Consider the following 14301-nt stretch of genomic DNA (forward strand, 5'->3'; position numbering starts at 1 on the left):
TCAATCTTTTAAGACATTTTATTTTTACTCCCTTTTTATCCCCAATTTCGATCTTTGTCTCATCGCTGCAACTCCCCAACGTGCTCAGGAGGCAAAGGTCGAGTCATGCGTCCTCCGAAACATGACCCGCCAAACCGCACTTCTTAACACCCACCCGCTTAACCCAGAAGCCAGCTGCACCGATGTGTTGGAGGAAACACCGTTCAACTGACGACCGGAGTCAGCCTGCAGGCACCCGGCCCACCACAAGGAGTCGCTAGAGTGCGATGAGCCAAGTAAAGCCCCCCCTCCCCCCCGTAACCAGGACGACGCTGGGCCAATTGTGCGCCATCCTATGGGACTCCCTTTCACGGCTGGTTGAGACACAGCCTGGGATCGAACCCAGGTCTGTAGTGACGCCTCAAGCATTGTGATCCAGTGCCTTAGATCCCTGCTTCACTTGGGAGGCCCTTCTAAAACCCTTTCAGAGATTTTTAACTGGGTTAACAGAGATATGGCTTTTTTTGTTGTTAAGACTTTTAGCATCAATTACTTTAACTTTTGGAAAGTGTCAGGTTTAATACAGGAAATGACTGTACTGTTCATATACACTGGCAGCTGTACAATTATAGTAATAAAGTCAGACTTATTGTCAATAAAAGGTAACAGCGTGCAAAAAATTTAAACAATCAGAGACATAAAACAAACAGCAAAATCTAACTGGAACTAAACTAAAATGGACATATTGTATAATTTACTGTAGCCTGTTGCTTTCTCCATTTTAACTCGTCATTTTAATTAATTCTTAATTCTTCTAGAATGAATTGAATGTTTCATTAGGATCCCTGTTAGCTGATGCCATGGCGACAGCTAATCTTCCTAGGGTCCAACTCAGACCTAAAATGACATTATAAACTATTACAATTGACATTAAATACATTACATTTAACAAAAATAAATGTAACAAGTGTACATTACAAACAGTTAAAACACCTGACAGGTAATATATTTAACATTCAGTAAATGATCTCTGGGAGTGCAAAACCACTTCATGATATCCCCAGCAGTACTGTACATGTTAGATGCAGACAGACAGACAGCACAGCACAGAGCAATGCTCCCCAGAGATTCTACTGTGGTCCCTGGGTAGAGAGTTCTCTTTGTGGACCCCTGCAGGTCCTATGAGCGGAGTGTCTGTGCGTTATTTATTTATTTTTTTTAAATTTTTTACCTTTATTTAACTAGGCAAGCCAGTTCTTATTTTCAATGACGGCCTAGGAACAGTGGGTTAACTGCCTGTTCAGGGGCAGAACGACAGATTTGTACCTTGTCAGCTCGGGGGTTTGAACTTGCAACCTTCCGGTTACTAGTCCAACGCTCTAACCACTAGGCTACCCTGCCGATGGAAGCGGTAAAGTCTCCAAGGGTTGTAGGTAGATTACAGACAGACTGATAAGGGCAGAGCTCAGTGGCTTTGATAAGTAAATCAGGTCACCACACCTCGCCACAGAGGCACAATGCAGAGAGAACAGAGTCAGGCCACTGCTCAGACAGTGTTCTCTCTCTCTCTCGCTCTGTCAGTCTCTCTCTGTCAGTCTCTCTCTGTCAGTCTCTCTCTCTCTCTCTGTCTCTCTCTCTCTCTCTCTGTCAGTCTCTCTCTGTCAGTCTCTCTCTGTCAGTCTCTCTCTCTCTCTCAGTCTCTCTCTGTCAGTCTCTCTCTGTCAGTTTCTCTCCACCAGTGAGATCTCACTGAACATGACTGAGTCTTACTAGAGGGCTGGAGACAGTGAAGGAGATGACAGCTACTCTTAGGATGATAAAGTATGGCCTGTGTGTTTCAGACCCTGACAGTACAGTACACAGGATCTGAATACATGTCTGGTTCCTGACAGTACAGTACAGTACAGTACAGTACAGCAAATTAGGATGATGAGACAGTAGGATGATGAGACAGAAGGATGATGAGACAGTAGGATGATGGATGATGAGACAGTCGGATGATGAGACAGTAGGAGGATGGATGATGAGACAGTAGGATGATGAGACAGAAGGATGATGAGACAGTAGGATGATGAGACAGTAGGATGATGGATGATGAGACAGTAGGATGGTGGATGATGAGACAGTAGGATGATGGATGATGAGACAGTAGGATGATATAACAGAAGGATGATGAGACAGAAGGATGATGGATGATGAGACAGTAGGATGATATAACAGAAGGATGATGGATGATGAGACAGTAGGATGATGAGACAGTAGGATGATGAGACAGAAGGAGGATGATACAGTAGGAGGATGGATGACAAGACAGTAGGGTGATGAGACAGTAAGATGATGAGACAGAAGGAGGATGGATGATGAGACAGTAGGATGATGAGACAGCAGGATGATGAGACAGTAGGATGATGAGACAGTAGGAGGATGGATGATGAGACAGTAGGATGATGAGACAGCAGGATGATGAGACAGTAGGAGGATGGATGATGAGACAGTAGGATGATGAGACAGCAGGATGATGAGACAGTAGGAGGATGGATGATGAGACAGTAGGATGATGAGACAGCAGGATGATGAGACAGCAGGATGATGTGACAGTAGGATGATGAGACAGTATGAGGATGGATGATGAGACAATAGGATGATGAGACAGCAGGATGATGAGACAGTATGAGGATGGATGATGAGACAGTATGATGATGAGACAGCAGGATGATGAGACAGTAGGATGATGAGAAAGCAGGATGATGAGACAGTAGGATGATGAGACAGTAGGAGGATGGATCATGAGACAGTAGGATGATGAGGCAGCAGGAAGATGAGACAGTAGGAGGATGGATGATGAGACAGTAGAATGATGGAAGATGAGACAGCAGGATGATGAGACAGTAGGATGATGAGACATTAGGATGATGAGACAGTAGGATGATGAGACAGTAGGATGATGGATGATGAGACAGCAGGATGATGAGACAGAAGGATGATGAGACAGTAGGAGGATGGATGATGAGACAGTAGGATGATGAGACAGCAGGATGATGAGATAGTAGGAGGAAGGTTGATGAGACAGCAGGATGATGAGAGAGTAGGATGATGAGACAGCAGGATGATGAGACAGTAGGATGATGAGAAAGCAGGATGATGAGACAAAAGGAGATGTAGAAGGATGAAACAGTAGGATGATGATACAGTAGGATGATAAGACAGAAGGAGGATGGATGATGAGACAGCAGGATGATGATACAGTAGAAGGATGGATGATGAGACAGCAGGATGATGAGACAGCAGGATGATGAGACAGGATGATGGATGATGAGACAGCAGGACGATGAGACAGTAGGATGATGAGACAGTAGGATGATGATACAGTAGTAGGATGGATGATGAGACAGTAGGATGATGAGACAGCAGGATGATGAGACAGTAGGATGATGATACAGTAGGAGGATGGATGATGAGATAGCAGGATGATGAGACAGTAGGATGATGAGACAGAAGGAGGATGAGACAGTAGGATGATGAGAAAGCAGGATTGAGACAGAAGGAGGATGGATGATGAGAGTAGAAGGATGATACAGTAGGATGATGAGACAGTAGGATGATAAGACAGAAGGAGGATGGATGATGAGGCAGTAGGATGATGAGACAGTATATTGAGGAGACAGAAGGAGGATGGATGATGAGACAGTAGGATGATGAGACAGTAGGATGATGAGACAGCAGGATGATGAGGCAGTAGGATGATGAGACAGCAGGATGATGAGACAGAAGGATGATGGGACAGTAGGAGGATGGATGATGAGACAGCAGGATGATGAGACAGTAGGATGATGAGACAGAAGGAGGATGAGACAGTAGGAGGATGAGTCAGTAGGATGATGAGACAGTAGGATGATGAGACAGTAGGATGATGAGACAGTAGGATGATGAGACAATAGGATGATGAGACAGTAGGATGATGAGACAGTAGGAGGATGGATGATGAGACAGTAGGAGGATGAGATAGTAGGAGGATGTGACAGAAGGAGGATGATACGGTTGGAGAAGGGGACAGATGGATGATGAGACAGCTGGATGATGAGACAGTAGGAGGATGAGACAGAAGGAGGATGATACAGTAGGAGGATGATACAGAAGGAGGATGATACAGTAGGATGATGAGACAAAAGGAGGATGAGACAGTAGGAGGATGATACAGAAGGAGGATGATACAGTAGAATGATGAGACAGAAGGAGGATGAGACAGTAGGATGATGATACAGAAGGAGGATGGATGATGAGATAGAAGGAGGATGATACAGCAGGATGATGTGACAGCAGGAGGATGGATGATGAGACAGTAGATGATGAGATACTTACTGGTGCACCTGATGCTCCAGGGGGTCCTGAGATGGCTCCTCCACTCTGTGGAGAAACTAGTATTATCATCATAACATTCAACACAATGAAGACATGGTATCTGATTATATGGTATCTGATGGCATGGTATCTGATTACAGGGTATCTGATGGCATGGTATCTGATTACAGGGTATCTGATGACATGGTATCTGATTACAGGGTATCTGATGACATGGTATCTGATTACATAGTATCTGATGACATGGTATCTGATGACAGGGTATCTGATGACATGGTATCTGATTACAGGATATCTGATGACATGGTATCTGATTACAGGGTATCTGATGACATGGTATCTAATTACAGGGTATCTGAATATGGTATCTGATGATATGGTATCTGATTACATGGTATCTGATGACAGGGTGTCTGATGATATGGTATCTACAGTAGCCTACGGTATATAGGGGAATGTGGTAACCTTTACTTTGAGGGTCACCCTACCGATGCTCAACAAACAATCAACAGACTATGAGTAACATGTCAACAACTGTTGACTAGCACTGTGATGCTAGTTGCATCGTCGGCAACACCTGCCACCTGATGAGGATGAGTACAGAGTTCTTACCTGCAGTTTGTACAGACTGCTCATCCCATTGCCCTCCACATAGGGGACACCCTGCAAACACACACATCTCAGTCAGAGCCAGCTTTCTCCTCCGTTAACACACTTCTAGCCTTACACACTTCAAAAGGTCTCGTGTGTGTGTGTGTGTGTGTGTGTGTGTGTGTGTGTGTGTGTGTGTGTGTGTGTGTGTGCGCGCGCGTGTGTGTGCGTGCGTGTGCGTGTGTGTCTGCCTGAGTGTTTTCTGTGCCTCTAGTCTAACAGTCAGTCCTGTAGGCCTGGACCAGGCAGACAGTATTACTTTGTTCATAAGCCCTTAAATGCAACATGGGAGATATCAATATCTGGGGCTGCCTGGTGATCACTACATGGAGAGATCAATATCTGAGGCTGCCTGGTGATCACTACATGGAGAGGTTAATATCTGGGGCTGCCTGGTGATCACTACATGGAGAGGTTAATATCTGGGGCTGCCTGGTGATCACTACATGGAGAGATGAATATCTGGGGCTGCCTGGTGATCACTACATGGAGAGGTTAATATCTGGGGCTGCCTGGTGATCACTACATGGAGAGATGAATATCTGGGGCTGCCTGGTGATCACTACATGGAGAGGTTAATATCTGGGGCTGCCTGGTGATCACTACATGGAGAGATGAATATCTGGGGCTGCCTGGTGATCACTACATGGAGAGATGAATATCTGGGGCTGCCTGGTGATCACTACATGGAGAGATCAATATCTGAGGCTGCCTGGTGATCACTACATGGAGAGATTAATATCTGGGGCTGCCTGGTGATCACTACATGGAGAGATCAATATCTGGGGCTGCCTGGTGATCACTACATGGAGATATCAATATCTGGGGCTGCCTGGTGATCACGACATGGAGAGATCAATATCTGGGGCTGCCTGGTGATCACTACATGGAGAGATCAATATCTGGGGCTGCCTGGTGATCACTATATGGAGATATCAATATCTGGGGCTGCCTGGTGATCACTAAACAAAAGAGGAGAGCAGTAACACTTGTTTAACCCACCGGCCTCTGTAGATTCAAACACTAAAGTGAGTACCAAATGGCACCCTATCCCCTATAGTGCCCCACTTAAGGGCTCAGGTAAAAAGTAGTGCACTATATAATGAATAAGGTGCCATTTGGGCCGTAGTCTAACTAGTGTATCTGGGGGAAATAGTATAGCAGCAGCAACTACAACATCCTGATGGCTTGAGGAGTAGCCTGGATATACCAGAGATAGTCTGTATAGTCCTGCCTGACTAGCGTTTATGGGGCCAGGGCGGCGGGGGGGGGGGGGGGGGGGGGGGGGGGGGTGTAGCCCCCGGTCTCCTCTCCACTACTCAGTGTATGTGCTGTCTGTCATCAGTGTGTAATCTGAGGCAAAGCTAAACGGCTGCAAGACAGCGCTGAACTAACCACAGCATCAGAGTATCTACAGGAGAACAGGTTTTACGTTTGAAGGAAATCTGTGGCCCTAAGCTTTTGCTAGATTTGTGCAATTTAAAGAATTTACAGTACTGAAGTTCATTCATTAACCCTTTCCTCCAACACAGTAAGTGGGTTGTATTAAGTAGGCACAAAGCGGAAGAAACCCCTCCATAACGGAGTGAAACAGGAAGTACTCGCTTTGTACGTGTCCAATAAGAAACACTCCTTTTGGTTTTGCTCCAGTGTTCCCAGAAGTAACATGAACATGGTGACTCAACAACATTTCTACCTGCCCTCCAAAGCTGGGACCGAGATACTGAATAACAGCTTCTATCCCAAGGCCATCAGACTGTTAAACAGCCATCACTAGCCGGCTTCCACCCGGTACCTCAACCCTGCAGAGGCTGCTGACATATATACATAGACATGGAATGACTGGCCACTTTAATAATGGAACACTAGTCACTTTAATACTGGAACACTAGTCACATTAATACTGGAACACTAGTCACTTTAATAATGGTTTCATACTGCTTTACTCATCTCATTTCTATATACTTTATTCTATTCTACTGTATTTTAGTCAATGCCACTCCAATATTGCTCAATCTAATATTAATATATTTCTAAATTCCATTATTTTACTTTTAGATTTGTGTATATTTTGTGAATCACTGTTAGATACTACTGCACCGTTAGATACTACTGCACCGTTAGATACTACTGCACTGTTAGACACTACTGCACTGTTAGATACTACTGCACTGTTAGATACTACTGCACTGTTAGATATTACTGCACTGTTAGATACTACTGCACTGTTAGATACTACTGCACTGTTAGATATTACTGCACTGTTAGATACTACTGCACTGTTAGATACTACTGCACTGTTAGATATTACTGCACTGTTAGATATTACTGCACTGTTAGATACTACTGCACTGTTAGATACTACTGCACCGTTAGATACTACTGCACTGTTAGATATTACTGCACTGTTAGATACTACTGCACTGTTAGATACTATGGCACTGTTAGATATTACTGCACTGTTAGATACTACTGCACTGTTAGATACTACTGCACTGTTAGATATTACTGCACTGTTAGATACTACTGCACTGTTAGATACTACTGCACTGTTAGATACTACTGCACTGTTAGACACTACTGCACTGTTAGATACTACTGCACTGTTAGATACTACTGCACTGTTAGATACTACTGCACTGTTAGATACTACTGCACTGTTAGATACTACTGCACTGTTAGATGCATTGTTAGTCACTACTGCACTGTTAGAATCTACTGCACTGTTAGATACTACTGCACTGTTAGATACTACTGCACTGTTAGACACTACTGCACTGTTAGATACTACTGCACTGTTAGATACTACTGCACTGTTAGATACTACTGCACTGTTAGATGCATTGTTAGTCACTACTGCACTGTTAGAATCTACTGCACTGTTAGATACTACTGCATTGTTAGTCACTACTGCACTGTTAGATACTACTGCACTGTTAGACACTACTGCACTGTTAGACACTACTGCACTGTTAGATACTACTGCACTGTTAGATACTACTGCACTGTTAGATACTACTGCACTGTTAGATACTACTGCACTGTTAGACACTACTGCACTGTTAGATACTACTGCACTGTTAGATACTACTGCACTGTTAGATACTACTGCACTGTTAGATACTACTGCACTGTTGGAACTAGGAACACAAGCATTTCGCTACACCCACAATAGCATCTGCTAAATATGTGTATGTGACCAATAGAATTGTACTTGATTTGATTTCCAGGAAGGAAGAAAGAACAGGAAAAACATTCTCTCAAATAGACGGAAGAAAACATGTTGTCCTTCAAAGTAGTAAGTCAATCTCACTGTCCTTTTAAATGATGTGTTGTGTGACCAGCCATTCAAAAGGACACTAGTAATTGGCTAAGGTACCTTGAACTGGTGTCATCATTCATAGGCATGAAAACTGTTGACACATCTCACCAATGACTCAACAACACACACACACAGTCTGTATACACACACACACACACAGATCTCAGTGATGCTCTGGATAACTTACTGGGGGGCCTGGTAGTCCTGGCCTTCCAGGGGATCCTTCACTTCCCTGTAGAGGGGGGGGGGGGGGGGCGGACACACACACACACACACACACACACACACAGAACAAACCATGAGAGGGATAATGCTTTCCAGTCAGTCACTGGGGATCACGTTTCTCCAGTTAAGATACCAATAATCTAAGAATACCTCTTTACCCACACATTAGACACAGTGACAATCCTAATCTTTGGGACATGGCATGGCTGATAATAGAAGTCTATAGCGGAGGTACAGTATTTGAGAAGAGGGACATACTAGCTCTGTTGAATTTGAGATAGATTGGGAGTAAGGCCCTGCGATAAACAAGTGTCCTGTACAAGGGGTGTACTGGTACATCAACCTGCCTCACGCTACAGAAACAGGAGATCCCATGAGCTGTTCTGGCTGCACAAGCCTCTTGCAAGGCTACTGAATTGGCATACAGCACGTCACCCCAATCCACTGACAAGACTAGGCCCATGGCATTCTTTCAACAACAAAACTGAAGAGAAACCCATAAGGAATGATGTGCTTTTTAAGAAAATAACATGATTCCTGAGTATTACAATAACCCATTATTGATGCTCTTTGAGATAGCACTAAATAAGACGCAAGGCATTGTTTTCATCTTAGACTATCAGAACATCTCTTGGCATGTCAGGCCACATGCTTGAATAAAACATGACCCTGTATGTACTAACTGCCTATATTTAGAACATAAAGCAGACATGTACAGTACAGTGCCTAGTGAAAGTCTGTACAGCAATGGCACAGTCTACACATTCCCCCACCTTAAAATTAAATAAAAAAACGGATTGAATTAGATATTTTTTTCTACAGGTCTACACAACCTACTCCACATCTTCAAAGTGAAAGAAATGTATATAAAATGTTCTAATTAATAAACAAAAAACAAAAAAAACAAAGATGTCTTGATTGTGTGTCTTCACACCCCAAAGTTAATACTTGGCGGAAGCACCTTTTGACAGCCATTACAGCTGTGAATCATTTTGAATAAGATTCTACCACCTATGCACAACTCTTAGGGCAATATAATTCCCATTGCTTGATCCTGAAAAACTCCCCAGTCCCTGGAGATGGCAAGCATACCCATAACATGATGCTGCCAACCACAAAAGTTGAAAATACTGACTTTGTGTTATGTTGTATTGGATTTGACCCAAACCTGTAGTTTTTATTTTAGGCTAAAAATGTAATGGCTTTGCTGTGTTGTCTTGCAGTATTACTTAATGGTATTGTTGCAAACAGAATCAATGATCTGGAGTGGATTTTTTTAACACAGGCTTCCTTCACTTTACCATACGGGTCAGTAATGTGGAGTGGATGCAATGGTTTTGATCCCTTTGTATTTTCCAGTATTGTAGTGGCCTCGGGAGGCTGTCAGGATATAAAGAAATATGAAAGGAACAAAGCCCAGGTAAAAAGTTAGAGGAAACTCTGCCTTCTGAATACCTAACCCTGGGATAGAGTTTCATTTTTCTGTGGGACAATTGCACACACGCAAAATTATGCCAAGGACACAATAAAATGGCTTTCTAAGAGGTGTTTAGTGTTCCTGAGTGGTTTAGTCTCTGTCCTGACTTAAATCTGATTGAAAAATTAAAGACAATGTTTGAATACTGTAGTCCATCAATGATTCCCTACCAAATTTACTGAGCTTGAGCAATTTTAACAAAAGCAATGGATATACACTCAGTGGCCAGTTTATTGGTTCACTCCTACAGACAGTGAGTCATGTGGCCGTGGCTTGCTATGTAAAGCAGGCAGACAAGCCTTGAGGCATTCATTTACTGTTCAATTGAATGTCACAATGGGCAAAACCAGTGAGCTAAGTGACTTTGAGCATGGTATGATCGGCGGCGGCAGGCGAGCCGGTTCCAGTATCTCAGAAACGCCCAGCATCCTGGCCTTTTCACGCAGGACAGTGTCTAGGGTTTACTGAGAATGGTGCGACAAACAAAAACCTTCCAGTCAGCGGCAGGCCTGTGGGCGAAAACAGCTTGTTGATGAGAGAGGCTGAAGGAGAATGACAATAATCGTGCAAGCTAACAGGTGGGCCACAAACAGGTAAATATTGGTGCAGTACAACAGTGGATGGCAGAACGGCATCTCGGAATACACAACTTGTCTGTCTTTTTCACGGATGGGCTATTGCAGCAGTTGCTGTTGCATCATGCTGATGGCAGAGTCAGGATTTGACATAAGCAGCATGAGTCCATGGCCCCATTCTGCCTGGTATCAACGGTACAAGCTGGTGACGGTGGTGTAATTGTGTGGGGAATGTTTTCCTGGCACATGTTAGGTCCCTTGATACCAATTGAGCAATGTTTCCATACCCCAAAGAATTCATTCTGTTCTGGAGGCAAAGGGGGGTCTGACCCAGTACCTAATAAACTGGCCACATGTTGTCGTAAGAGCTTGGTAGAATCTTATTCAGAATGATTCCCAGCTGTAATGGCTGCTGAAGGTGCTTCCACCAAGTAAAAGTGAAAACACACGCAATCACATCATCATCATCTTGTGTTTCTAAGTCATTTGGTAAATGATCTATCATTCTTTCACTTTGGAGTAGGCTGTGAAACTACATTTGGGACAAATCTAATTGAATCCCTTTGTAGATGTCATTTTAAGGTAGCAAAGTGTGAAGACTGTGTAAGTGTGCGCAGACCTTCACTAGAGACTGTATATTCATACAGTGCGTGTACACACAGCGTCTCTTTCTTACCCGATCTCCCTTTGTTCCAGGCTGACCCATTGGCCCAGGTCTGCCCATGACACCCTGCAAACAGAGACAAGGTACATCAATTAACTGGGTCACAAACTAAATATAGAAAACAAAGTACATCAATTAACTGGGTCACAAACTAAATATAGAAAACATAGTACATCAATTAACTGGGTCACAAACTAAATATAGAAAACAGTACATCAATTAACTGGGTCACAAACTAAATATAGAAAACATAGTACATCAATTAACTGGGTCACAAACTAAATATAGAAAACATAGTACATCAATTAACTGGGTCACGAACTAAATATAGAAAACAGTACATCAATTAACTGGGTCACAAACTAAATATAGAAAACATAGTACATCAATTAACTGGGTCACAAACTAAATATAGAAAACAAAGTACATCAATTAACTGGGTCACAAACTAAATATAGAAAACATAGTACATCAATTAACTGGGTCACAAACTAAATATAGAAAACAGTACATCAATTAACTGGGTCACAAACTAAATATAGAAAACATAGTACATCAATTAACTGGGTCACAAACTAAATATAGAAACAAAGTGAGAGAAAATAGGGACCAAACAATGAGTATGGTGTTCTCAGTGATTGTTCTTGTATCAGCAACACAGTACTACACATGCATTACAACGAGGGATGAATAGATGTGAAAGGTGATTTAATGAAATTGATGAATCGTTTTGCTTACAGGGGCTCCAGTACGGCCTGTTGTACCCAGAATGCCTGGAACTCCAGGAGAGCCCTGAGAAAGACAAGAAACACCAGAGAACAATCATTGTCACTTCCTGTGTAATAGGTAGTGTATGATAGCCGAACTGGTAGGTATTGCAAGAAGGACAAGAGGAGAGTTAACCTCATTTGCATTTTCAGGGCTATTCCATTGATTCTGTTGTACATGGGGCAAGATGAGTCATGTGACCGTGGCTTGCTATATAAAGCAGGCATTGAGGCATTGAGGCATTGAGGCATTCTGTTACTGATCGACTGAATGTTACAAAGGGTAAAACTAGTGACCTAAGCGACTGTGAGCGTGGTATGACCGTTGGTGCCAGGTGCACCGGTTCCAGATTTGATTTGATTTGATGTAGTGTACTTTCAAGCACACTCAAGCATGTTAAAGTATATGATTCCTGTACTGGCCCCAGGACAGGTCTGAAACCCACCTCGTCTCCTTTGTCTCCACTAGGCCCAGGGAATCCTCTCTCTCCTTTCATCCCCTAGAACAGCAAACAACAACAGTGAATGAGTAAACAGTAACAACAACAGTGAATGAGAAAACAGTAACAACAACAGTAAATAGTACAAAAATGGCCAAATCAAGTTGAATTCTGTATAAACCTTTTCTTAATGTGTATGCTTGTGAAATGAGAAATGTCTACCACCATAATATACAGTATGTTCTCTCCAAACCTAATAGTCTAATAGTCTCAAACCAGCGGCATGACGGGTGGTCATACATTTCACTTTGACTTCTTGTTTCTAATAGAGCCAATTAGAAGCGACTGCTTGGGTAATTTTACTAATACAGGACACGGCTGTGTATCCATGGCAACCACGTCTGCAGCCAGCAGCTCTGATGATACGAATGTGCTGGACTGACATTGTAAATGTCTGAATCTTTGGTTCAACGGTTGGTGTCCGAATCTTCCCAAATCTCTCCGATGAAAAGAAATATGGACAACTACGAGAGCCTATGTCGTACATTATAGCATATTATGCATTGTTTATAAGGCATTATAAATGCCCTCACAATGCATTATGAAGAGGGTATTTATTTATATATTCACTTTATATAGTATCTACCTCACTTGCTTTGGCAATGTTAACACATGTTTCCCATGCCAATAAAGCCCCTTGAATTGAATTGAATTGAATTTATTCGTGGGAAGTATTATGAAAACAATTCAACTGGAAATGAATAGCAACAAGGGATAGAACCATGTTAAATAATGACCTGGAGAAGAAGTGTAGTCCCCAGCGATGTTATGCACCAGTCTAAATACTATTACACCTATCATCTTTTCTAATTCACTTTGTCATGCTGAGATTGGCAATGAATGGAGTGAATGGAGTATTTGTAAGGTGGAAAGTAATTCTGTATACATTGACTGTGTCCCAAATTGACTGTGTCCTAATCCTTTACACAGGGCACTACTTTTCACCAGGGGTTATAGTGCACTATGTAGGGAATAGGCTGCCATTTAGAACACATGCATTATAATAGGGAATAGGCTGCCATTTAGAACACATCCATTATAATAGGGAATAGGCTGCCATTTAGAACACATCCATTATATTAGGGAATAGGCTGCCATTTAGAACACTGTTACGGTGAGTGAATGAGGACCCAAAAGCGAACTAACTTAAACAGAGCTTCTTTAATAACCAAACATAGGTAGGCTCAGATAGACCGGCAGATTCCGACAGGACAGGACAAGGTTACAGCAAACATGACGATAGTCTGGTTCAGGCATGAAACACAACAAACAAGAATCCGACAAGGACAGGAACAAAAACAGAGAGAGATATAGAGGACCTAATCAGAGGGAAAAAGGGAACAGGTGGGAAAAGGGGTGAATGAGGTAGTCAGAGAAGACAAGGAACAGCTGGGGGAAAGAGGGACAGAAACGGTAGAGGGAGACAGGGTGAAAGGAAAGGACAGAAAGACACAACATGACAATACATGACAGTACCCCCCCACTCACCGAGCGCCTCCTGGCGCACTCGAGGAGGAAACCTGGCGGCAACGGAGGAAATCCTCGATCAGCGCACGGTCCAGCACGTCCCGAGAGGGAACCCAACTCCTCTCCTCAGGACCGTACCCCTCCCAATCTACGAGGTACTGGTGACCACGGCCCCGAGGACGCATGTCCAAAATCCTGCGGACCCTGTAGATGGGTGCGCCCTCGACAAGGATGGGGGGGGGGGGGGGGAAGACGAGCGGGGGCGCGAAGAACGGGCTTGATACAGGAGACATGGAAGACCGGGTGGACGCGACG

The 14301-nt window shown here is 43.3% G+C and overlaps 1 protein-coding gene across 3 annotated transcripts in view; it reads right to left on the reverse strand.

Moving 5' to 3' along the window:
* LOC110519057 (collagen alpha-1(XIX) chain) overlaps positions 1–14301 on the reverse strand; it is a 266495-nt gene that overhangs the window by 44716 nt on the left and 207478 nt on the right. For all 3 annotated transcript variants that reach the window (XM_036987654.1, XM_036987651.1, XM_036987663.1), the window contains 6 exons: positions 12466–12519; positions 11991–12044; positions 11265–11318; positions 8499–8543; positions 4951–5001; positions 4339–4383 (listed from right to left, as the gene is read on the reverse strand). In XM_036987654.1, coding sequence (XP_036843549.1) covers positions 4339–4383; positions 4951–5001; positions 8499–8543; positions 11265–11318; positions 11991–12044; positions 12466–12519 — 303 coding nt within the window. The remainder of the gene's footprint in view (positions 1–4338; positions 4384–4950; positions 5002–8498; positions 8544–11264; positions 11319–11990; positions 12045–12465; positions 12520–14301) is intronic.

Source organism: Oncorhynchus mykiss, chromosome 1, assembly GCF_013265735.2.
Source record: "Oncorhynchus mykiss isolate Arlee chromosome 1, USDA_OmykA_1.1, whole genome shotgun sequence".
In the NCBI taxonomy this organism is placed as follows: Eukaryota; Metazoa; Chordata; class Actinopteri; order Salmoniformes; family Salmonidae; genus Oncorhynchus; species Oncorhynchus mykiss.